Consider the following 23728-nt stretch of genomic DNA (forward strand, 5'->3'; position numbering starts at 1 on the left):
GATATTATCTGGATGAGAACACAAACTGGGCACAGATCATAAGCCAAAGTCACTGGTATGACTGATTTCTGCAGGGCATCTGACATCACCAGGCAACCCTGAGTCTGAGGATTTACTGTGACACAAACTCAGGCTGTCACACATTCAACATGCTGAAATCTGGCTATTTGACAGGTCTCAAAAATAAATCTAAGCCAGAGAGCCACCATCAGGTGGCAATGCCACTAATGGGGTCCCAGGAGAATTCATTCTTCCTCCTACAGAATTCTCATTAGTGACTTTGGAGCAAACTAAGGAAAAGTCTGTTATCAGGCTCACAGATGAGTTAAAGCAGCAACTTACTAAGTGTGAGCAAGGTCTTTTGGTAAATCTGGGCACTTGCAAACAATATATTTTACAGTAAAAATAAACAGTAAGCTATCTGGCCAGGAGCCAAGAATGCCAGCCAGTGCACAGGGTGGGGAATGCCATCTTCAGCAGCAGCCATTCCCAGCAGGGGAAAAAACCCTTGCTTGTTATAGACAGTGCTCTCAAGGTAACACTGCCTGCAAAAAGGGAAATGTGACCTGCAGGTTTGTAAATGAGGTGACATTACCTCTCTGGCACTTTTTACTGGTACAGTCTGACTGGCTGCACTGACAGGCTCAATTCATTACCTTATGAAAGGGAAGGTTAAGCAATGACTTGATCACTGTCCACAGGAACAGATATTTGTCAGTACAGGAGCCTCCACCAAGACAAAGGTATAATCACATCTAGGGGCTGGAAGTCAAACTGGACAGCCTTAGATCAGCCTAGGTTGATTATTTTTATTATTAACAAAAGAAATGTCTCATTAACTTCACCAGAAGTTTTACAATTAAATTACAAGTTCTCCTAGGAGATGAGGTATGGTTGAGGTCAAGCAGAAGATCACTCAGAAAACCTTCTTGCCTACATTAGGAGAGACTAGATGATCCCAGTTCTCTTCTGACCTGACAGCAAGTTATGAGGGCTCAGAAAAGCTCAAGCTAAACAGATGAATTTAAAACTCCAGCTAACAAGTGCCATAGCCCACATGTAGCCAAAATGACTCACCTGTACTGGAATTGAAACCACACTCCTGGTTACAGCAACAGCCATGGAGCAAAACTCCTGCTAAATGGACTGGGAAAGGTATTGAACTCCTGTTGGTATCACAACTGGCTTTGCTCAGTCATGGGGACTAGAAGCTATCAAAGAAACTCTGCTTTCCAAGTGAAACTGGAGCAGAAGTTTAAGTCAGCCTTGTGAAGAGGAGACAGAGCTATCACATGATTCCTTGAAAGGTCTTGTAGGCACTGGCACTACACTGCAACGACATAACCAGCTCAGAGGTACTGCAGACAGGCTGGTTCCAAATGCAGCCTGGAGCTGGGAGCATTCATTATTCTCCAACTTCTACCATTTAAATGCTTGAGAGCAAGAAATCCTGACTTGCATCTTTCCAGGGTGATCACAGGAGTTACAGCTCCAGGAAGGAGCCAGACTGCTGGAAGTTGTGGTGGTTTGAATTGTTTCTTAGGTGATCTATCCAAATCATTCCTGGATGACACCCAGACTGCAGGTTCCCTGCATTGATCTGCAATAGTCATTTCTGCAGTGTTTGCACTTCACCAGTGTCTGCTATGTCAAATGTGCTTTGGTTTAAGGGTAGAAGAGATTTGTCCAAGTGCCAAAGTTGCAAAACCACAAGTCAAGAAAATCAAGCTGCATTTTGGATTCCTATATGCTCTTACTGGATACAAGAGACAGTGTTTCCAAGGTTCTCTCTGCCACAAGTTTTCAAACAGAAAGAAAATGTGTCTGACATTTTAAATCAAATCATGACTAAATAAACTCCACAGCAGGAATGCAACTAACTTCACAGGGAGAAGTGCTGTTTGTGCTGGGTTCCCAGTCCAAGCTTTGCTGCCTGCAGGTGACAAGATGCAGGGCTGGCCTGGGGTTAATGTGCCCTGCCAGGTTCAATGTCTCTGTGGGGCACAAGCACAATGAACAGGGATTCTCTTTTACACACTCACCAGCCTGACAACAAACCACAGCAGGGTTTGAAATCCCACTTTGAGGCAGTTATCAGGGAAAAGGGTCCTTCTCAGAGAACTGACAAGTCCTCCCAGAGCCTGGCCCTGCCAGGCTGTGTCAGGGGCTCCTTTCACAGCCTCCCACACAACAGAGAGCTGTCCTGTCAGCCGAACCTGCAGACACTCACAGAGCCCCTCTCCTTGCCTGTCTGCACCTCATTTCTGTCTCCTTTTCTGAGCTGATCAGATTTCCCACAGGCACAGGGAGCACACAAGCTTTCAGAGCACCTGCTTCCTCCAAGCCTATCCACTCTTCCCAGGCTCTAATATTCCCCTTTTATTTGACCAGACTGACTTGAATGCAGTTTACCCATCCAAAGCTGAAGCCCCCCATGGGCACCCACGGGCCAGCAGACCTCCCACTTTGTTTTCCTGCCACACTGCAGCAGAGATCTGCTCCTTCAATACCATGGGGTGATGTCTGCACACTGCTGGCACTGTGGGAGCTGCAGGGGACCGGGTGCTCAGCAAACTGAGAAATCTTTGGCAAGGCTGTGGTCCATATTTCCTGTGTCTGCATCACAAGCACAGGGTCATGGCTGCATTGAGACCCACAAACAACAAGGCCTGGCTAATACAATTCATAAGCTCTGTTTCCTGGGGAACACTTAAAACACATATTGGAGAGCAGAGATGGCTTGACAAAACTGATACAGCCTCCAAGTAGACGATTTAAAAGAAAAAAGCAGAGAAGACACAGGCAACAACCATAATTACAGAGCCAGCATAATTAAGAAAATTCATGTTACGTTCCTCAGGAATGAGGAAATCCAACCAACCTCCCAAGGAGTCACCTGAGAGCTGCAACTGCTGCAAACAAAGGGGAAACAAGCCAGGAGGGAGAGACAGAAAGACCAGACTGAACAGGAAGGTTAGGAAATTGTAATACTTTTCCTGTTCATGCATCATGATGCATCTCCAGGAAGTGGAGGTAAAAGAAATCTTCTCACCTGCAGGGTAAATAGAGAGACAAATCCACCCAAAACAGTCCCACCAGGTTTCCACTGAGGATTAATTTGCTCATCAGCTGGGGCCAACTTCTAGAAGAGCATCCTCACAGAGCACACTGCAGACTGCTGAGCTTTGGATGGCCACAGAGAAGGGAGTGCAAAGACACAAAAGGAGGACTGTGGAAGGGGCAGGAGGAGAGGGCAGCCCAGCCTGGGTGAGGGGAAGCCCAGATGAATGGGGAAAGGAAAGCAGGGAGGTGAATGAGCAAGAGGTGATGAATGGTAGGGAGGGCATGGAACTTTTACACAGGGCAGAGAGCAAAGACAGAGCTTGAATGGGGGAGACTGAAAGATGCCGCCTGAATGGAAGGGGAAAGAGGGAGGAGAAATGAGGCAAGAAGAGAGCTGAGCAGCACAAAGTGGAATAGTGCAGACAGAACAGCTTCCCACATGGACTTGACAGGGCCTTAGAGAGACAGACAAGCAGCACAGCATGAACTTTAATCCAGGAGCAGAAAAGCTGCCTGGAGCAGACAGTGCTACCATCGTCTGTCCCTGAATAATCCCTCCACCACTGGGCACCTCCCTTGCTCCCAGCCAACAAATTCTCATGAACCCAGAGCAAATCAAACAGCAGCCACCAAAGGTCAGACTGCCCCCATCAAAGGGAGCTGTAGCAAAACTGAACCAGTGACATGGAAACGGCCGATAGGATAAAGCACCAGGATAATTACAAGCAGCAGCCCAAGAGATGCAAGTGTAACACTGCTCCAAGGGCAGGACAAATGCAGTTTATATGCAGAATATTATGTTTATCAGCAGTGTTATCTGCAGGGCTTGTCTCCCACTTACACAAAGGATAAAGTTTTTCCAAACAAAACTTTTCCAAGCAAAGAGATTTCCTGAGATTTCAGTCATGCCAAGACTTTCCTGAGAATTTGCCTTAAATTTGAATACTGATTGTTTGAATACTGATTGTTTAGAAGTTCCTTCAGATTCTAAAATTCCAAAGCACTGGACATTGCCATTTTCAAAATGTTTCCTTAAAAAATGTCATTTACATTCCTATTTAGAGTGCCCAGATGGTTCAGCTCAAATCAAATTAAATATTTTGCTTGAAAAGGAAAAAGCACTGATTCCCCCAGCCTTTTGGTGAATTTCAAACAAAACTCCCTGTATTATTATTCATCCACCTCCTCCCTTTGCACAGCTGGGGAAAACAAAGCATTTTAAAAGGGCACATCTTATTACTTGAACCTCACTGGCAGAGCTGAAAACTGGGTGCCCTCCTCTCCTCTTTGGGTGGCCAATGTCTCTGTTTTCCTCCCAGGTCCATCAGTCACCACAGTGTGAATATGTGCCAAAGTTATTTTCCCAAAGCAAAGCAAAAGACACAGTGACTCAGCTTAAAAGAGATAGTAAGTACCTAAATCACAGTATTTCACTTCATATTTGTTAGGAACAATGATTTAAAAGCTAATTCAGTGTCTGGAGCACATGTTTTTCTTGCTTATAAATAGACCCCACTAACACATAAGCTAAAATGAGAGGTCATAGAAATGCAGAAGGTAGGACACTCCCTGCAAAAACAAACACAATGGAAAGAACCCAAATTTAAATGTAAGACTTGACCCTACTTTGCCTTTTCAATATCAGGGAAGTCAAACATACAAACTAGCTTTTAATGGGTTGCTAGAGGAACCATGAGGGGCCCATCTGTGCCCCAACTTGAGACTCTGTCCTGCCCCTTCCTTTTTTGATGTTCCTTGCACCTAGAAAACATAACAATACCAATGTGGGTAATTTCAGGCAAAAAATGTGAGTCCTGGAGTCAGAGCACAAGCAGTATCTCATCTGAGAAAACACATAAGGATTTCTTTCCCTGCTCCATGTCCTGCCAAAGAAAGAACAAAGGAATTCCTGAGAAATCTGGGCTGGATCATCAATCCCTCAGAGAGATCCAAAAATGTAAGGACAGAGACTTGGGACCTGGCTGTCAGCAATCAGGTCTCTAGGACATAGTACATTTTGAAATGATAATTTGTGCTCTTTACAATTCACAGTGGTATCACTTCATAAGGAGTTCCACTTTTGAACTGGGAAATAGGCAAAGTAATTTACCCAATTAGCAAAGTAATTTGCAGAGACAAAGTAACTCACCCAAGGATGCAAGAGGCTTAAAATGCTACTGTAGCTGAGATGAGGTGCCTGTGCTCCAGCCACCTCCATGACACACTCCTGTATTGTCCCCTAGTAACTAACTAATAAAAGCTTTTAATTGCCAAATACTGGAGGGGGGACTTTGAAGGATAGAGCAAGATGGAGTAAAGGTCAAAGCATCTCCACAAAGCACACTAAGCTTGGTGATATCCACAAGCAACAAGGGAAGATGTCCAAGAGCAAGGGTCTCTCCTGGAAGCAGCAGGGAGATAAGACATGGATGTGGGTCTGTGCAGGCACACACCCAGCAGGGCAGGGGGACAGAAAAGCTGCTCTGCCAAAGCTCACAAGCTGGAACACTGCAGCTTCACAGACCAGGTGAGCCCATGAAGAACCATTACTGCAAACAGAAGAGTTTTGGGTTTCCATCTGCCAGCCTGGGCACAGGGAGATCATGTTACACGTGGCACTGGGGGGAAGGGAGAGAAAATATGATTCATTCTCAATCCAATGAGAGGAGTGAGAGCTGTGCAGCTGCTGCAGTGCAAGCACGTCCTACCAGCACTAGCTATTGCTTTGGGTCAAGAGATCATACCATTTCAGCCTGCTTCCTGACTTCTGCTCCATCCCAGCTGCTTTCCTCTTGCTTTAGTGCCTGCCTGCAGGAACAGCTACCTTTCTGGAAAAAATCCAAACACAAGGAGGAGAGGTTGCATGTGCCTGAGGGAAGTGACAAACAGAGCAGGCCACTGCTTAGTCTAGAAGCATTTGAGCAGGGTCAACACCTACTGACAAAAAAATAGATAAATACACACATACACACCACACAGGGGAACATTTCCTTGTATGGGACAGCCAGACACTCAGGCATGCTTGGGGTACCTGGAATCTGCATCTTTGGGAAGCTGGCAGCTCTTACATCTGAATCAGACACAGTCAGGGACTTGCAGTGCCTGAGATCTGACAAGTTATCCTCCTTCCAGGAAGGGCTGCTGTACACCCATGCTGCTGGGGACCACAACAGCCCCCTCTCCCCATCCTACTCAGCCTGGGGATTCCAGTTCTTTCCTGCTTCCCAATGACAGTGTCCCATATCAGACAGCCAAGGCAGGGGCACTGCCACAGGCTGGTCGATCTTCTTATGCAAATGAAATTAGGGTAATTGGGACAGTTACAATGAGTCCCTGACAATGTTTGCCTTTGTGCACACCAGTGGTAAATATAGACTGAGCTGCTTTCTAAGGATGGGGTGAGGGGAGAGCTGCACCCAGGGACAGCAGCTCAGCTTCTCACAGGGATGATGAGGAAGTAAGTGCTGCTTAAACACAAGAATGCTCTCAAAAATGTCAACCTGATAGCAAGGAAAGAGGCAGATGCTGCAAGTAAAATCACTGCCTGTAAGTCTCAGAAATACTCAGGGAGCACAGCCCTTTGGCAGGTCTGTGGAGCTGTCCCCTGAATTCCAACCCTCATTCTACAGACAGAAGGATTGCAGAGCATTCATCCCACTAAGGATCTCAGCCCACAGAGTCAGAGCTCTACAACTGGACATGGCACAAACAGCCCAGCCAGAGCAATTGCTGGCAGTCTCCAGGCTGCAGGAGCACAGTGGCTGGTCAGGCTCAGCCACTCCTGCACTGAGAGCTTTGCCCCATGAATCTCATAATACAAGCTCTACCTTTGTTGTAGCCCTCCAGGGCCCATTGCTGCAGCAGTGGAAGAAATCTAAACAAAAAGCAATGCCCTCCTGAAATCCTGTCATGCAAACAAGACTCTTCCCACCCATTGCCAAGAGGCCTGAATGGAAAGGGACTGAACAGCCCCCACCCAGCCCTGCCTGGTGGTCTCTTTGTCTCGTGACCTTCCCCACACAAACACAACCCCACAACAATCAGACAGCCAACACAATGTGCCAGCGCCGGCTTTCCCAGCCCTTCAAGGCAAGCTGGGGAGGGGAGGGGGAGCTGGGGAGAGCTGAAAGGAGCTGGGGGTGACTAACAGACAGCATGGGCAAGGAAATAGCAAGCAGGGCTTTAATTCCTACTTGTACAGTCTCATGAACCGGGATAAAAATAGTTTTATAAAGAAAGAAACAAAAGAAATTTTTTCATCTCAAATGGCTTAAAAGAGACATGGGAATACCAACCAGTGAGATTTTCATAGAAAAATAAACAAATCCAAAAATGCTTCTAAACACTGTGAGCATCTCTTAACATCCCCTTCAAGAAGCCAACAAAATTGAGCCCTTTGGTGCAAACTCTGCTGGTTTTACTTGGCTATCTTTATGATTTAGAGTCTGAGATGAATTAGATATAAAGGTTTCCCTCTAGACTGGGAGAAGACATTTTTGCAGCTGCTCTAGCTGTAGAAAGCATCAACACACATGGAAACCCTTCCTGGTGTGATGGCTTCAAAGCACAGAAAGTTTCTGCCAGTCTGTCCTGAATATGGAAAATAGAGTCACCACTGTGCTACTGCCAGCCAGCAGCAACTGCACCTCCAGGCCCAGGCTGCCCTTGCAAGGTAACTTTTGCTTACTGCAGGACACATTTCACCTTTGGGAAAGAGCAACAAGGGTTTCCAAGGGCTTCCCAGGAGCTGACCAGGAGACCAGCCAGGTAAGGGGAAACTCCTCACCTCCTGAAATGCCATGGAATACTTCCATGCTCCCTGTGCAGACACAGGGAAAAATACAGACTCCACGGGAAAGCAAACCTGATGAAACAAAATGAAATATAATCTCTCAGAGCCTGGATTCAGTGAGCTTAGCAGGGCCCTCAGTTAGGCTTCAGGCACTGGAATTGTATCCCAAGTACCTTTCCAGGGAAAGGAGGCCACGCTCTTGCCACAAGCTGAGATCTGTGTCCCATGAAACCCTGGCAGCTGAGGCAGCAGCAGAAAGCAAAGCTATGGGAAAGCACTTGTGTGATTTACAGACACATTAACCACCTGGGGACCATGACATGGTAAGCAATGACATCTCAGCTCCCCCTGCCAGCACTCCCACTACTCTGTTAGTGTGATCACTGCCTTGATTAAAGCTCTGTGATCACACAGTGGTCTGTGCCTGGCCAGGGATGGTGCAGCTGATGTAGACAGACAGAAAGTCTCCTCGAAGGCCATGTGCAGCAGCTGGGTGCAGGAGGCCTCTCCCAAACCCTGACCAGACCATGACTGCCCTGATGTGCTGGTCAGAGGTCATGGAGCTGCACCTGACCCTTGCCCATGTCCAGAACTGGAGTAACTGGAAGAGCAGCAGCACCAAGCATGCACACACCTGGCACACTTCCCACAGCAAGGATGCTGCCTCCTGCCAATCCACTCCAGCCTCAATCCTGCATGGAAAGATCCCATCAGCACTGTGCTAAGAGGCAATCTCTCAGGCCAGACATTAACAATTTGTGATAGCAAAGATGATGAGGAAGGGACAGAGGGAGAACAGATACAACCAGGCTCTGCTCATCACACTGACTTGGAGGAGCTGGGCAGGAGATATAGACAGGATTTTTAGTTTTGGTTAGCCTTCAGTAAAGTACTACACATCAGCATGCTTGGGCCAGCTAGAAAGCAAGCCCATGGCCATCACCCTCTACTCTCAGCATTTCTTTGCTAGAAAATCTCACTGCATAGAAAAATGTTCATTGTAGCAAGTAAGGAAGTACAACAGACTGGTTGCTTTGCTCAGATCAATTCCTGTCCTATTTTATTGCATGAAAAAATTAATTATACTATACCTTAGTCTTATTATGTCAATTAAAATTATATTGCCATTTTAATTGGCCAGTATTCCTTGCTCCAGTTCTCAACTCTAGAGAGTTTGGAGGCAGCTAAAGTAAAAATTGTTTCAGAAACTGCTACCTGGTGTCACCAGAAGAAGCAAGTCCTGGCAAGCAGCTTCTCCATTCACTCTTCCCTTCCCAGGCCTTGTGGTCCTGGTCTCAGACAAGCTGAAGTGAGAATCTCTCCTGCACCAAGGAAAAGGAACATTCTAGAGAACTTTAATCTGCAGTGGGGGCTGATGGGAAAGGGGGTGAATTTCCTGAGGTCATTTTCAGCCCTCCACATTCATTGTTCCTTCCCCCTTGAGCCTCATGAGCTGTGTGCAGGGCTGTGAGCTCAGGCAGCTCAAGCCAGAGCTCAGCTCAGTGGCACCAGAGCTCAGGGACACCAGAGCTCAGGGGCACCAGAGCTCAGGGACACCAGAGATCAGGGACACCAGAGCTCAGTGGCACCAGAGCTCAGGGGCACCAGAGCTCAGTGACACCAGAGCCCAGTGGCACCAGAGCCCAGTGGTACCAGAGCTCAGGGGCACCAGAGCCCAGTGGCACCAGAGCTCAGGGGCACAGATCTGGTGGTTACACTGACCTGTCCACAGTGCAATGCTGCTTTCTGCAGCCCCAAGGAGTGACTGGTAGCCAAAGCTGCCAAATACCTTCAGCTGCCACTGAATTCATGGACTTGACACAAATATGAAACTACTCATGAGAATCTTATCTGGGAGACCAAGTCTCCAGAAGAAAAGCAGCTGAGGTTTGCCTACATACTCGCTGATGTCCTTCAAGGAAACACAGCAGGTTTCTTACAAGTTGAAAGATGTGTTTACAATAACCCAGAGCAGGCTGCAGATCCCTGCAATCACAACTAGCCAGTTTCAGAGCCAAGACATCATAACCAGGCACCCCTGCTTGCCTCTGGGGCAGTTTTCTTCAAATGCCACAAAGAAAGAAAGAAATGTCACGGAGGTGCCACCCACAGCCTCAGCCACTCCACACTGGTGCTTCACCCTGGTTCTACTCCTGCTGCCCACACAGCAAATCTGCCTCTTTCAATGGCCTTCTCAGAAACACAGCAAACCAGGGCCCTTTTCTCACCCTGCAAAACTGAGACACTGTTCAGTCTGAGCCTGGCACACATCCCTTGAGAACAGAGCAGGCAGAGGTGGATGCAGTACCCACAGAGCAGCACATCATGACAGCAGTGACAGACTTTCCACAGCCAAACTCTGCTGTGCTGAAATCACCAGGATCTGGAGGGGTGGTGCCCAAGGAAGACACAAGTAAAAGATTTTTTGTCTGACATGAAAGATGCTGGCTGGTAGCGAGGCTTGGATCCAGCACTTCACCTTAGAAAGTATTAAAATAAATCACAAAAGCCTCAGGGGAAGGGTTCATTTGAGCCTGTATATTCCTTTCACCTTGGCACAACTTTATGGTGCATATCACAATATTCTCCCTGCATAGTTGTTAATGTCCCTTCAGCCCAGGCTTGTGGAAGTGATGAAAAACTGAAGTATTTGCCTCACAGTGCTAAAGGGAAAAACAAGAAGCACCAATGTTTTCAGAATGTAACTCTGCAATATCTGAGGGATCATCACCATCTCATGTGTTTGTAAAATGCAATTTATCACACAAATGCTCTGCCATGGAAGGGGTGTACAGCTTCCTTTAATGAAACCCTCAGCAAAAGAAATTTAATATTTCAATGCCTGCATACTAAAAGAAACATTGTAAAATTAAAATCAGTGGAAGTCCTTACCCTTCTGAAACCAGCAATGAAATTAGCATGGGGCCCAAAGGAAGCACAGGAGGCCCCTTCCAAGAGGCCAGGATTTAATTTTGTATTTAAAACCCCACAGTGGCAGATCTGTACTTATTTTAATGACCCACCAAATCTTTTTAGTCCTCTGTATCCCTCAACAAAAGCCTAATAATGAAATATTATCTACTAAAACTTGGCTTTTCCTGAAAAATAATATCTGAACAGATCTCCAAAGACAGCTATTTCTATGGGCACCATCAATTTTTACATCAGTGTTTTGTTTTCAGATATCATTGCATTTCCCACTTTCACAGCTTCCTTGGAATAATATTTGATACAGAAAAAGTTGAAGTGATACTCACAGACAACAGAACAGCCAGCCCTCAGAAACCACAGAGCCTCTCCATTTGTATTGCTTTTTGTAACAAATACAGCCAGAGCCACAGAATTACAAGAGATCCTCAGGAGACTTAAAAATTCAAGCACACCATTGCCATTGAAACATTAAATGCATTCATTTTATGAGCATCAAATTCCACCTATTAACAGATCAGTCATCCTCTGCAGCTACCAATTTACATATCCAGCCTGTGAGCTGCTGAGGGGCCAGTGGACACAAAATACATGAATGCATTAAATCTGAGAAAGGAAACTAATGTCCATTATACCTCACCTTAATGATCATGTTTTCTCGAGGAGCAGCAGCAGAGCCCATGCCTGACAACCACACACCCTGCAAGGGCACCCCAGGTGCCAAGAAGCACTGAACCCTCTGCTGTGAGACTGTGGCTGCCCTGCAAGCAGTGCTCACAAATTAATTACATTCAAGCCCTGTACAAAGAGGGAATTCCTTGGAGCCACCTTCTTACCAAGTCACTGAAACCCTTGCTATTGTACATGGACTAAATCCAAAGGCCTGAACCTCGCTGTGGAAGATAGCTTATCTGAATACATGTTAAAACCCTGGAACACTTTGTCAGGCTTTTGCCAAGCCAGGCAGTATTACCAGCTTTAATGTAACTTTTGATCTTGAAACAGGCAGTTTGTGGCTGGTACATCTATTATTGCTCCTGGAACAGAAGCGTGGCCTGATACCACACCTGCAATTCACTCTTTGTGCACAGCTATCCAGAAAGAGATGTGAGTGTCTCAGCAGCCTGTACCCCCCCCATCACCTCTCCAGCCCAACCCAGCACCAACTACACCTATGGCCAGGAGAAAGGTTTCTATTTTAAGCTTCTTGAAAAGGGAACTGGGTGCTGCAGGCAGAAGAATAGACAAAGGGGGGAGTACTCCCCTAAACTGGTTCTCCATTTTTTCAGTCGGGCACCACAAAGATAGACAACACCTTGAGGAATTAGGGGCAATTCCACAATCAAATGAATTCAATTCCTTTTTCAGGTCTGCAGCAGGCAGTTCCCCACTGTAACAGAATATGATTACTGATCTCCTTATTCCATTTTCCCATCTATGAAACTAAATGAACTGATACTGGAGAATGAGCTTTGAAGTCCTGGAAGAGGAAGGGCTATTGCAGTGCTGAATAAGGCAAATTCCCTCCAACCCACAGCCACTGTGGTGATACATGCAAAAACCCTGAGGTGCAGAAGAATCGGGCTCTGAAGGAAACTAAAAAGCTCAGAGAAAAGATGAAAGAAACTGAACATGGAAAGTTAATACTGCTTTGAACATTTGCTGAGCAGAAATCCTTCCCAAAAGTGACAGAACTGTGGTTACCAATCAGGGACTCTGGGTTCAGGCTGTCAGGCAAAGCCCACACCTCCCAGGAGATCTGACTGCAGGGCTTACACAAAGCCATCTCACAGGCACCAGCTACAGCAGTGCCTTAGAAAGGAAGGGCAGGAGCTGTTAGCTGAGCAGTGGGGAAGAAGCAAACATTGCTTATTTATTCACAGGTCTTGCTACTCAAACTTGTTGCTTCCATCAGATGTCACAGTGATAAGTACCTGTTTAAGAAAAAATCAGGAACAAGAGCAAAACCACCCCCCTGCAGCTAATCCAATTAAGACACAGCATAAAGTTGTAGAGGTTAATCAGATCTGAGCCACTGGGTCTCTCTCTGCTGCTGTTTAGTGACATGTCTGGTGAGCAGAAACACCAATGACCCAGCCAGCCCCAGGAGACAACTGCTGCTCCTCCCTTTTCTGCTCCATCAGGCAGAAGAGTGGAGCACACTGCAGGGCAGCCCCTGGGAGAGCTGCTGGGCTCAGAGCTTGGCTGTGCCCCTCAGCCTTATCAGGTGCCAGGGTGCTGTGACCCATGGCTGTGCTAGGCACCCCTTGCAGCAAGGACCAGGGCTGTGCCTACCCCGTGCTGCAAGCTGGAAACCAGGCTGGAAATGTACTCAGCAAGGAGAAGTTCTTCCAATAAAAGTGCAGGGAACTCCTCCTGCCTTGTGTTTCATTAGCTGTGACTCTGTGTGTAAAAAGGCTGCAGCAGGGCAGGTGAGGGCTGTCCCAGTTCAAGGGGCACCAGCACAGAAACCACCTGGACTGTCACACACAGCCCCCCCCAGCACTGGGAGCCAGGAAAAAGCTGAGCTGGGCTTTGCACTGAAGCAGCTCCAGCAGTGTGTGTTCAGTGCAGATGTGGGAATGTTGCTCCTGTCACATCCAAGGTTTCCTGCCTACTGCCTGGCCTGAAGTCCTGTCCTAAAGCTACCTTGCAAAGCTGAGCACTCTGCTTTTCCCCAGCTCCAGCCCTCCTGTACAGTCATGCTCTGCCTCTCTCCCTCCTCTTCCCTGTAGAGCACACAGCCAGAGGCCTCAGCCCTTATTGCTGTGACCAGCATCTGCACCCTGGGAACAACTTGCTATCCCATCAGCACATCCCAGGTGCAGGACACTCTCAGCATGGAAGGATGGACCTGCTCTGGAGAGTGAGCTCCCCTCTGGCCCATCAGACAGGGCTCAGGCACAGAAGGCACATTCACTGGGCAAAGGAGGAAACATTTCTCCATGCATTTCTTCTGGGCAGGCACTGCACTTGGACCAGAAATTCATCTTCTCTCCTGGACAATACAGGCCAGCCCTTCAGGAAGACAGGTGGAGCAGGCACTCCAGTGGGATGACAGAACTGTAGTGACAGCTAGAAGGTGATGAAATGTTTGTAAGCACCATTCTGACAGTGATGCCAATCTCTCTGGTTGCCAGAAATACTGATTCAGGCAAATGATTCCTAATCCAGTGACTGTCATCTTCCCCCCTGGCAGAGAACTGGATCTTTTGATACCACTCTGCCATACAAGACTTTTGTTTGTCTCCTCTGATTAATTGTTCCTCCTTCTTGGTAAATTCTTTAATATGAGGACAGTGACTGCCACTGTTTTTCAGTTTCTAAAAGGAACTAAAACATGTATCCTCCAAAATCAGAACTTCTGCCTTTCCTGAAGGAAGTTTTATTCTTCCTTTATAGACATGAAGCTTTATAGCAATAATCCATGAAACCTGTCAGGAGAAAAACTACATTTTCATACTCTGGACTCAAAACAGAACATTTCAGAATATTGCTTAAATGAAATAAAAATAGCTTATATTAAAAATAGCTCCCCTTTTCACTGTCTGCCAGATCTGGGAGGAAGGTGAAAATACACAGGGATTTGATTTGATGTGTGAAAAACAGAATTCTATAGCAGTGAGTACGTGCACACATTTCTTTTAGGTTAATAATAGCTCTGCAATAATACTAAGCTTTGTGGAGAAAACTAAAGCTGGGATAGACCCAGGCTGGCTGGTGCTCTGGTACTGAGTACCATGACAACTTGAGCACATCCATCAGAAAGAGCATAAATAATTTTTTTAAATCTTGTCACATCACAGTTTTCCTGCTTTTAGGATACTTTCAAATTCCAAATACCTGCTCCCATATCAGCAATCATGACAAGCATCTTGGCTAAACTGGTAGATCTTAGGAAAGGATAACAAGAATCAACAGCTTTGAGTCTAACATGACAGAGTTAAACATCCAGTATTAGGGGCTACTGAGTAATGCAGGAGTGAGGAGAATGAAGGAGAGTTATCTCAGTAATCTGATTAAGGGAGAAGGCAGTCATTGCCTCCCTCTGAATGGTGTCAGATGACAGAGGCTGGATCACCTGTACAGTGCTGGTCAGTGCCTTGGCACTGTGAGGAACACAACACCAGGGCAGCCAGAAACATCTCTGCTCTGATGTCAGCATCACAGCTGGCACACACAGAGCATCCCCACCACGGGAGACAGGTCCTGAGCAGGGCTGGCTCTTTGTCTGCCAACATCAGAAAAACACCTTGGTGTTCCCACTGAGAAAGGGCTCAGTCACCTACGTGTGAGGAGCAGAGAATGACCTCAGAAAGACTCCAGTACTCCCACTGCAGAGAGCAGCTCTCCTTGAATGAACTGCAGCAGCTCAGCGTAATTCAGGCTGCTTCAGACTACAAGAAACCACCCAAAGCAGCTCTGTGTCAAACCTCCACCTGCACACCAGCTACATAATTAATAAGGATGAAAGAGAACTTTATCCCAAGCTGGTGTTCAGAGCCTTGGTGATCAGTAAAGCTTGTTATGCTCTGTTCAGCTTTGGAAGCCAGCAAAAGGAACATGGTTCACACACTGCACTACATGCTTGGTCATTAAACACAGGCTTATAAACCCATAAAGTCACTGCTGCTTGCAAGTGTGGAGCATTTTTGCATGATTTTGTTTGTTTTGCAGTAGGCACAAAAGTTAATTAGTTTTCACAGTTTGATTACTCCACATGGTCAGATAACAGTCTGGAGCTTCCAGGCAGCTAGAACTGCATAAGGCCCAGAAAATTCTTACTGTGCTTTCCAGGACTGTTCACTAGGGTCATAAATCAGCAGCTGGCAAATGACTTTCTGGCTCTTCTTGGCCACCAGTACCAACACTAAAAGATCCCATAAATCAATGCAGCAATGGCAGCTCTCAGCTCATGGAGCACAGGGGGAATAAAGATGGAAAACACTGTTTCAGATACATTAAAACAATTATTTGGGAGGAATTTTGGCTATCACTACCCTGGAACAAGCCATCCAGAACACTGGTCTTGTTGAATTTGGTTCATTAAGCCCTAGAAGAGACAACACCAGAATATTTAATATGTCAAAGGCACATCCTGCACACAGCACATATGCACAAGACCTGCCCAAACAGTTCCCAGGGTTGGCAAGTCCAAGTGTAATAAAGCAAATACAGCTTAATAAAAATTCTTCAGACACTTTATTCAGGTTGGAAGGAACTTATTCCTCCAGCCATGGTCTCCAAGCACAGCTCAGAGACCAAGGACAGCAGCAGCAGGACTATCTCCCAAGCTCTCCACAGCAGTCTCCCCCAAAAGGGCTGCCTAAATGCAAAAATAAACATTTCCCCAAGACATAAATACTATTGTCAGAGGACATATGAAGGAAAAATATTTATGCCTTGCTTATTGACAGGGAGGAGAACAACCCAGAAACAGAAATCCAGTCTGTGTGCAAAAGCAACTCCTCTATCAGCAACAAAGCAGTAGCTGAGGGAAGAGACAGCAGTTCCAATGGAAGAAGGAACCATAATAAACACTTTGATTTTCCTCCCCAGGGCAAAAGACAAGGCTAAACCCCAACATCATTCCATGGAGGCCACTGCCTAGAGTGAGAAAAAATGCTCAAGTCCTAATTTCCATTATTTCTCAGTGTGAGCATAAATGTGAGAGGAGTGGCAGGAACACAAGCATCTGGCTCTGTCTTAGAGCCAAGGGGCAGAAGTAAAATCCCACTTTGGTCTCTAAATTCCTTAGGGCACACCCCATTCTGATACCCACCCCGGCAAAACGTAGTTTATTCAGACACAGAAACAATCCAGGACACTTGTCACACTTGTTTTCAAGTGCTTTGCTAAACCAAGCCAGAGCATTCAGGATCAGGTCCTCCAATAGTTTTTGTGACAGTTCCAGTTTTTCACCTTCTATAATATTGATCCTTCCTCTGCCAAGAGGCAAACAAGGCCACATCTCACTGGCTGCAGGCTGCCATCAACAAACCCTTCCACTGCCACTGTACATCATAAACAAGTATGCTCCCCAAACCAGGCACTCCTATTCATCACTGGTACCTTTTTGTGGAGGCTCACTGAGGCAGAGACGTTTCCTCAGGGAACACTGCCCTGAAGAAATGTATCAGACCAGAGGTTTGATGATAGTCACAAACAGCTCTGCCTCCAGCTTCTCATTCATCTTTCCCTCATGAACTCAGGAGCTCCAGAGTATTTGCTACTTACAAAGCATGTCATGTATCAAAGAACATGAAGAACAGTTCCTAGGGGCAAGATTGATCTTGCTTGTTTAACATCAGTTTCATACATCGTTAGTCTTACCAACAACACAGGGTCACTGCAGATACCTGTTCCTAAGCAACAGGAATGGACACTAAGAACTCATAAATTCTCTGTGTCTTGCTAGTGTGGGGTTTTACTTTTAAAGTTGAAAGAATTCAAGGTTCAAGTGAGACTCAGAGGGATCACAAGCATTCAGGACTTTCACTACACTTTTCACCAAGAAATATTATCTCTAGTGAACAGAATATTCCCTGTGTCACCCTGAGCAGCCAGATTGGGCTTGATGCCACCACTCAAGAGACTGGGAGAGGGAAAGAAGTGCTACAGCTTGAACAGGCAAACACAACAAGGTTTGAATCACACAAAAACCCAGGGCATTCAGAGATCAGCTTCCCTCAGGAGCCTGTATGTACAGTGGTGCAGGAAAACAGCCCATCAGCTGAATCCCATCAACTTTGTCTCATGGTCTGCTGTTACTTAACTGATTTCAGACCAACATATAGTACAACACCTAGTGAGGAGGCAGAGAGAGATCACAGCTTTCTTGGCTGCTGTCAAACACTCCCACTGCTGCATTTAATTTGCAAACGTGCCCCAGTACTTTTGCACTGATTGCAAATACCAGAAAGCAATGGGAACATCATACTTCCTATTGTAGAGGAGAAACATTTGTTTTGTCTGGTAGACAGTAACTTTAAAAGTCCAGTAAATGTTACAAGTGTAAGTGATGATGGTGTAGAAAAGCACCTCCAAACTATTTCCACTGGCTAAGCAGCTGGCTTGCTCCTCTGGAGATGAGATGATCTCTTCCCCTTTTCTGTCATGGCAGCACACAGCCACAGAGCACAATGCACCAGCTGATTTGCAAAACAGCATCAATCCACTCTGTGTTTATGGCTTTTTCTCCCCTTTCTTTCTAAAGATGCAGGCTTAAACGTTTTTATTGCTTCAGTGATTTTCTATGTGCAAGACAGGATTTGAGAACAATGCATTAGCAAGGATCTATGTGCCTAAATCCCATCCCACACATCCAGCTGAAACAGCAGAGCAGAGATTCCAAAGCCCCTCAGTGCAGCTGGGATCAGGAAGCAGCAGAGACACACGGCTCTGGACACTCCAATGTGCAGGTTTCTAGGCTCATGGAAGGTACACAAATGTGTAATGAGTAGGAAGCCTCCTGAGGCTTTTTACAAAACTAGAGACATCAAGCTGCCACTAACTCATGAGCTGTGTAAGACTGACTCAGCCTCCATGTGTTTTTTGGTGTGTTTGTTATGACTCCTTGAAACATTTCAGGAGATGCCTGCTTTTACTGGCACAGGCTTAAGAGTGCTGTGTTTGCTATGCTGCCAGTATCTGGTTCATATTGATGGCTTCTACTCCCAACTTTTTGCACTAGTCAAAGCCAACAGTCAGTGTACAGGCTGGTGGGATTGGAGAGAAGAGTGCCCAAATAGCCAGGGAAAGGAGAAATGGGATAGCTGACCACAAACTTTTCAAGCTGTAGGGAAGGTGTAAAATAAAGAGATCCACATTCAGCGTAAGGGCTGGCTGGTGCTCCATGTACAGTGATAGAAGATTAGGGAGGAACCTGGGACATTTTTGCTGTTCATCTTGCAAGGGATGAGAAGATCATTAATGATCTCCATGTGGCTTTTTCATGCTAAGCCATCACTCCAGGGTATTTTGGCTAAAAGTCAAATCTGGGTATAAGCCTGGAAGTGCTGGGAGATTGCCATCCACGGTAACAATACTGGGGATGGACAGAGGCTAATCCAGGCATGGTAAAGGACATTATCCTGCAGAGGGAATAGTCACTTGGACATATATTTGCTGCTCAATGCCCAAGTTTCCCTCCTTGACTGAGGGAAGGATAAATTCCCCTCCCCTTTCCCAGGTTGTATTCAAAAAAGCCTCTGGCTGAAGGCAGTGAGGAATTGACAATCTAGAGGGCAACAGCAAACCAATCTTCAGCAAAAACACATCTCCTACCATCCCCTTCTTCCCTTCAAGGCTATCCACAGGGCCATGAATTTGAAGGGATTCTTTTTTTTCCCCCAACCCCATAACCCAAAGTGGAGGAGTCAAAGGGTTAATGCTGTTCGGCAAAGGTCAGCCCAGTTTGGGGAGAGAGGAGAAAGGGAAGCATTGTGGCCACAGACAGCTCGCTGCGACCACAACGCCACTTGAGAAATGTAAAGTGATGGTGCTGCTCAGAGAAAAGCCTGAGAGCCCAGCCTAAATCCCAGGGCTTTATCACTCACAAAAGCCCAGCCCCTCGAGTCATTAATCGTGTGCTCCATGGCTGGGTGCCTCAAAGAGCAGCAGATGACACACGCCCAGCTGCCACTGCCGCCCCTCCTCAAGGTAGCGCGGCAGAGGCAGGTGCACTCCCCGTGCCCTCTGCTCGGGACTAATCTATTCTCCCTCCTTGTCCTCCGCCTTTCATCTCCTCCAGCAGCCCACGCTGACAACTGTAAATGAGATTAGACTTCAAGGCGTGGGGCAGATGCAGAACCCCCTCTGTGCATTGTAAAGAGACCCTTGTAGATTTTAAAATGTCTCTCCCCTTTACAACGCACAGCTCGGCAGAGGGGGAGAAGGGGACACGTTTCCTGTCACACTCTCAGAAGCATCTGATATGGCAGACGAGACAGACGCTGGTTTGGGGCCTGGATGCTTATCTCTTATCACCATGGACAGTCTTCCCAGCAGCACCTCTGATTCCCCACTCACCTCAGCAGATGTAGAAAGTTGATGACTATTTCCTACTCGCAGTTTCCACAGCCTCCTGTCTGCAGCACCACTCCATTTAAATGGGGACAGATGTCCCAATGAACACTATAAAGGCAGCAATAGTCCAAAATTCAGGCAAGGACTTGAAGGCTACACAAAACCCTGGGCTCAACCCCCCTGGCTATATGCTGCATCACTGCCATAATTTCCTATTCTTTATATTACAGTTTGTGCTCCACCTGTTCCCAGTGATCCAACAAACCAGCAGTGAGGCACAAGTTGTTTGTTAGAGAAAGAGATGAAATCTCAAGGCACAAACCACTGCCTACAGCTCAGTGAGACCTGCCTGGAGAGGTTTTGCAGCCACAGCTGGCAGGGGTTTGCCAGCAACAATAGGCAGGGGAATGTTTCAAAGTGAAGGGTCATGTTTAGCTCAACAGTGCCCCAGTAAATAAACTGGAAATTCTTTTACAGCGTGGGAAATAGCTCTGCCTGCCTGCACTAAAGGCTACCCAGAAAAAAGGGACAGTTAACATAAAAGATCATTAAGTTCAAAATAATTCCCTTCCTCTGTTACCACCAACAATGATAATAGCTGCCCCAATTTTATGGATTGCTCTGCAATTTCAATTGTTCAGGAACCAGCCCTGGATTTAAGGCAGCTGCAAAGTCAGCATCTTTTAAAGCATATTTTAATGTTTTATGAGACCATGGTGGAGCAGGTTCAGCTGCACCCACTGCTGGTGGTGTCAGCAATTGAACTCTTCCTGGCAAGTGCATGTCTGTCTCTACAGCCTTGTTTCTGAGCTCAAGTTTTCCATTAGCTGCCTACACAGACTGGGTAACTTGGCATCTCTCTGCATTCCCCATAAACTCTGTTCATCTGTTGCCATCACACCCACATACAAGTCTCAGGGAGGAATCTAGGATTTCTAAAGCAGCTGCAACAAAAACACAGCCTGGATTGACAAGCAATAGGATCAAGGTGTTGAGGCAGTAAGGAGGGTCTTTTTAGAGAGTTTTTTGTGTGTCTATTTAAAACAAGTTTGTTGTCATGACTACAAACCAGGGTATGGGTGAGAAGAAGTGAGAACTCCAAGATGAGGGCTGATAATGCTAATTCATCCTCAAAATCTCAACAGCCATGGGGATGGGGAAGCAGAGAAGATGACACAAGCTCCTAGCATCTGACAAGGTTAAAAGCCACCTTCAGAAGGCAGGTCTGTCCCAAGAACACTGATGTCCTATCCAGCCCCTTTCACCCAGCCCAGCCAAGGGCTGGGTAACACCAAGCAGCTGCACTCATTGCCAAAGCAGGGGCACTGGGGACACGGTGGCAAAGAACTGCACCCAAGGCCCTAGAGAGGATGCAGCAAAGCAGGAACAGCCCCTCAGGACACTCATCTGCAGAATCACTCTCCAACCATCAGACAACTTGGCTTCAGCAAGGACTGGGAGATGTTCTCATGTCTGAGTGCAAGGCAATTAACAAATCTTATTAACACAGAGAAGCATGAAACTGTCAGCAGCTGCTCCTGGGATTGCTGCATTTTCAACTTTACCAGAAGATTAACAAAAAAATGGGGCTTTGGCCACTGAAGAACAAATGAAGAAACCCCAAGTGATTGCAGAGGGATGGAGAGAGCTTGCTCTGCTCAGAGCTCAGATTCCTCACAGAGACAGCACAGAGCAGGCAGCGATGGTGCAGGCACTGCAGAAGGCAGCAGATGCAGAGCTAATGTGTGTGTGGGGGTGGAGGGTGTTTATGAGCACAATAAATAAATGTATGAATCCCTATAAAAGTTCCCATATAAAAGTGAGTTAGAGCTGCCCGAGGGCCATGGCCTTGTAATAAAAACCACATCTTGCAAGCACAGTATGAGGCAGCAGCTGAACTGTAATTGTCTGGCTGCAGCACTGAAGAGCTGTGAGTCTGCCTGTTCCCAAACTCTTGGGTGAAGTGCTGACCCCACTAAATCCAGGAGGAATTTCGGTACTTGCTTCAGTGTAGTCAGGATTTTGTCCTGGGAAGGGCTTCTTTGAACCTCAAAGCATAGGAAGCAGTTCTGGTTTGAGTTTTTGTCAAATTTAAGTTCCTTTAGTTCCTAAATAAATCAGTCTGCAAGTGGCTGAAGATCCTGGCTTGAGATACTGACAGTTCCCAGTGTGACAGATTAGAGCTGGATCAAAACAAATAAAAAATTCCTACAGAAACATGGTCAGTCACTCCTCTCTCCTAAAATAACCAAGCAGAAAGCACTGCTTTATGGCTGAGCAGCAATTTTTCCATCAAGAAGTTCTGAATTTTTAATTTAAGCTGGGGAGGGGGAGATCATAAAAAAACCAAACCCCTTAAATTTTGTATGTCTAAACAGAAAACTTGCTGCTTTTTTTGGTCAGTAAACTTGAATGAAAGTTTTAAAAATACTTCCTAAAAAAACCCCAAACCAAACAAACAACCATTAATAATAATTTCATTCCCCTCTCAAAGGCTGGGGGTGTGTGCACTGACCTCTCCTTCACAGTTTTCTGGGGTGACAGAGTATAACAGCAACAAGCCACTTGCAGACTACCAGCCTGTAAATTCCCAACTACTCTTAACACTTTCTCCGAGCCTTCTCCTGCTCTCTTGGGAGGTGGTGAGTGCAGAGGCACACGTGTCTCAGCTCAGGTGGCTCCCAAACCTCAATCCCAGCCCAGGAGCCACAAATGCCCGTGTACCCTGGGCCACCCATTGCCACTGCAAGTGACACCCAGTCAGGTCCTGACTGCCAGGGAGAGCTGCAACTGTTCCCAGTGCCAATACACAGGCTTTCTCTAGTTATTGAGACTGTCCTCATGTTTCACATGTATGCCAATCAGAGCTACACAAAGTGCTTCCCTCTCCTCCTAGCACATTGCTGCTGGGAATAGCAACCTTGCTCCATGACAAACAGCATCTTGCAATTCACTGCAGGACTAATTGCATTGCTTTGCTGATATAATGCTCCAGGAAGACGTCAGCTTTGCCCACAGGCAACAAGGACATCATTGATTTATTCAGGACTTATGTGTAATTGTCACAGGTTGCATTCTCTTTGATAATAAAATCTTACAGACAAGGTTTAAAATTCAGCTGCAGCCCTAATTGAAACACAGCTAATTACTGAAGGTCTGTCTTTACAGCCTGTTCCATTGTTACTGGGCTAGTGTTCTGTACATCCAACAGTCAAACTCCCTCCCCTTAAAAAGAAAAAAAAAAAAAAAGAAAAAAATCCCATCTACTATTCATATAAGTCCAATGGGAAATTACAGATTCCTCTCTTTGAGCCTGAGGTAGCTACCAGCCAACAGCCCCATCCCACAAGGCTCAATGACTTCAAAGGATGCTTGTAGAATAAGACTCCAAATTAGGGCCAGTGTTGGAGACAGGAGAATTCAAAGCGGCTGAAACAAACATTCAGCCCAGACCACAAGCAATTTATTGTGCATCAACCTTTTCAGTGGCAGCATCCCCTCTGAGCCCCAGCAGATTCAAACACACCACACAATTTAGGTGTGATCAACAATCATAATACCCAGCTCCCAACTGCCTGCTGACTGTAGCACAGCCAACTTGCTGCAGTCCAGACACGTGGATTAGCAGTTGGTCACGGCTAACCCTGTATAAATGAGCACTCATCAGAACAGGCAGCCCCAGTTAATAGCTGAATGATAACAGGACCCCCAGGGTACCAAGGACATCCTTGTGCAGGCTGCACCACAGCTTTGGCTTTGTAGTGCAGCCAGACACAGAGGCAAGATTATTGCTTCATAAAGCAGGGATGAAATCCCATCCGAACTTTATTGCCAGGATGATGCCAGCGTCAGAGGAAGCTCCCTCACAGAAGGTGACATTTACATGCACACACAACAGCACAAAAGTTTATGACATCA

At 46.4% G+C, this 23728-nt stretch overlaps 1 protein-coding gene across 3 annotated transcripts in view; it reads right to left on the reverse strand.

The window, feature by feature from the left end:
- The window catches only part of RHBDL3 (rhomboid like 3), a 62941-nt gene that overhangs the window by 34229 nt on the left and 4984 nt on the right, over window positions 1-23728 (reverse strand). Inside the window, exon 3 of one of the 3 annotated variants that reach the window (XM_058038599.1) lies at window positions 5808-5891. The exons of the other annotated variants lie outside the window; for them this stretch is intronic. Coding sequence (XP_057894582.1) covers window positions 5808-5891 — 84 coding nt within the window. The remainder of the gene's footprint in view (window positions 1-5807; window positions 5892-23728) is intronic. 3 annotated transcript variants of the gene reach the window in all.

The sequence above is a fragment of the Melospiza georgiana genome, chromosome 21 (assembly GCF_028018845.1).
Source record: "Melospiza georgiana isolate bMelGeo1 chromosome 21, bMelGeo1.pri, whole genome shotgun sequence".
Taxonomy (NCBI): domain Eukaryota; kingdom Metazoa; phylum Chordata; class Aves; order Passeriformes; family Passerellidae; genus Melospiza; species Melospiza georgiana.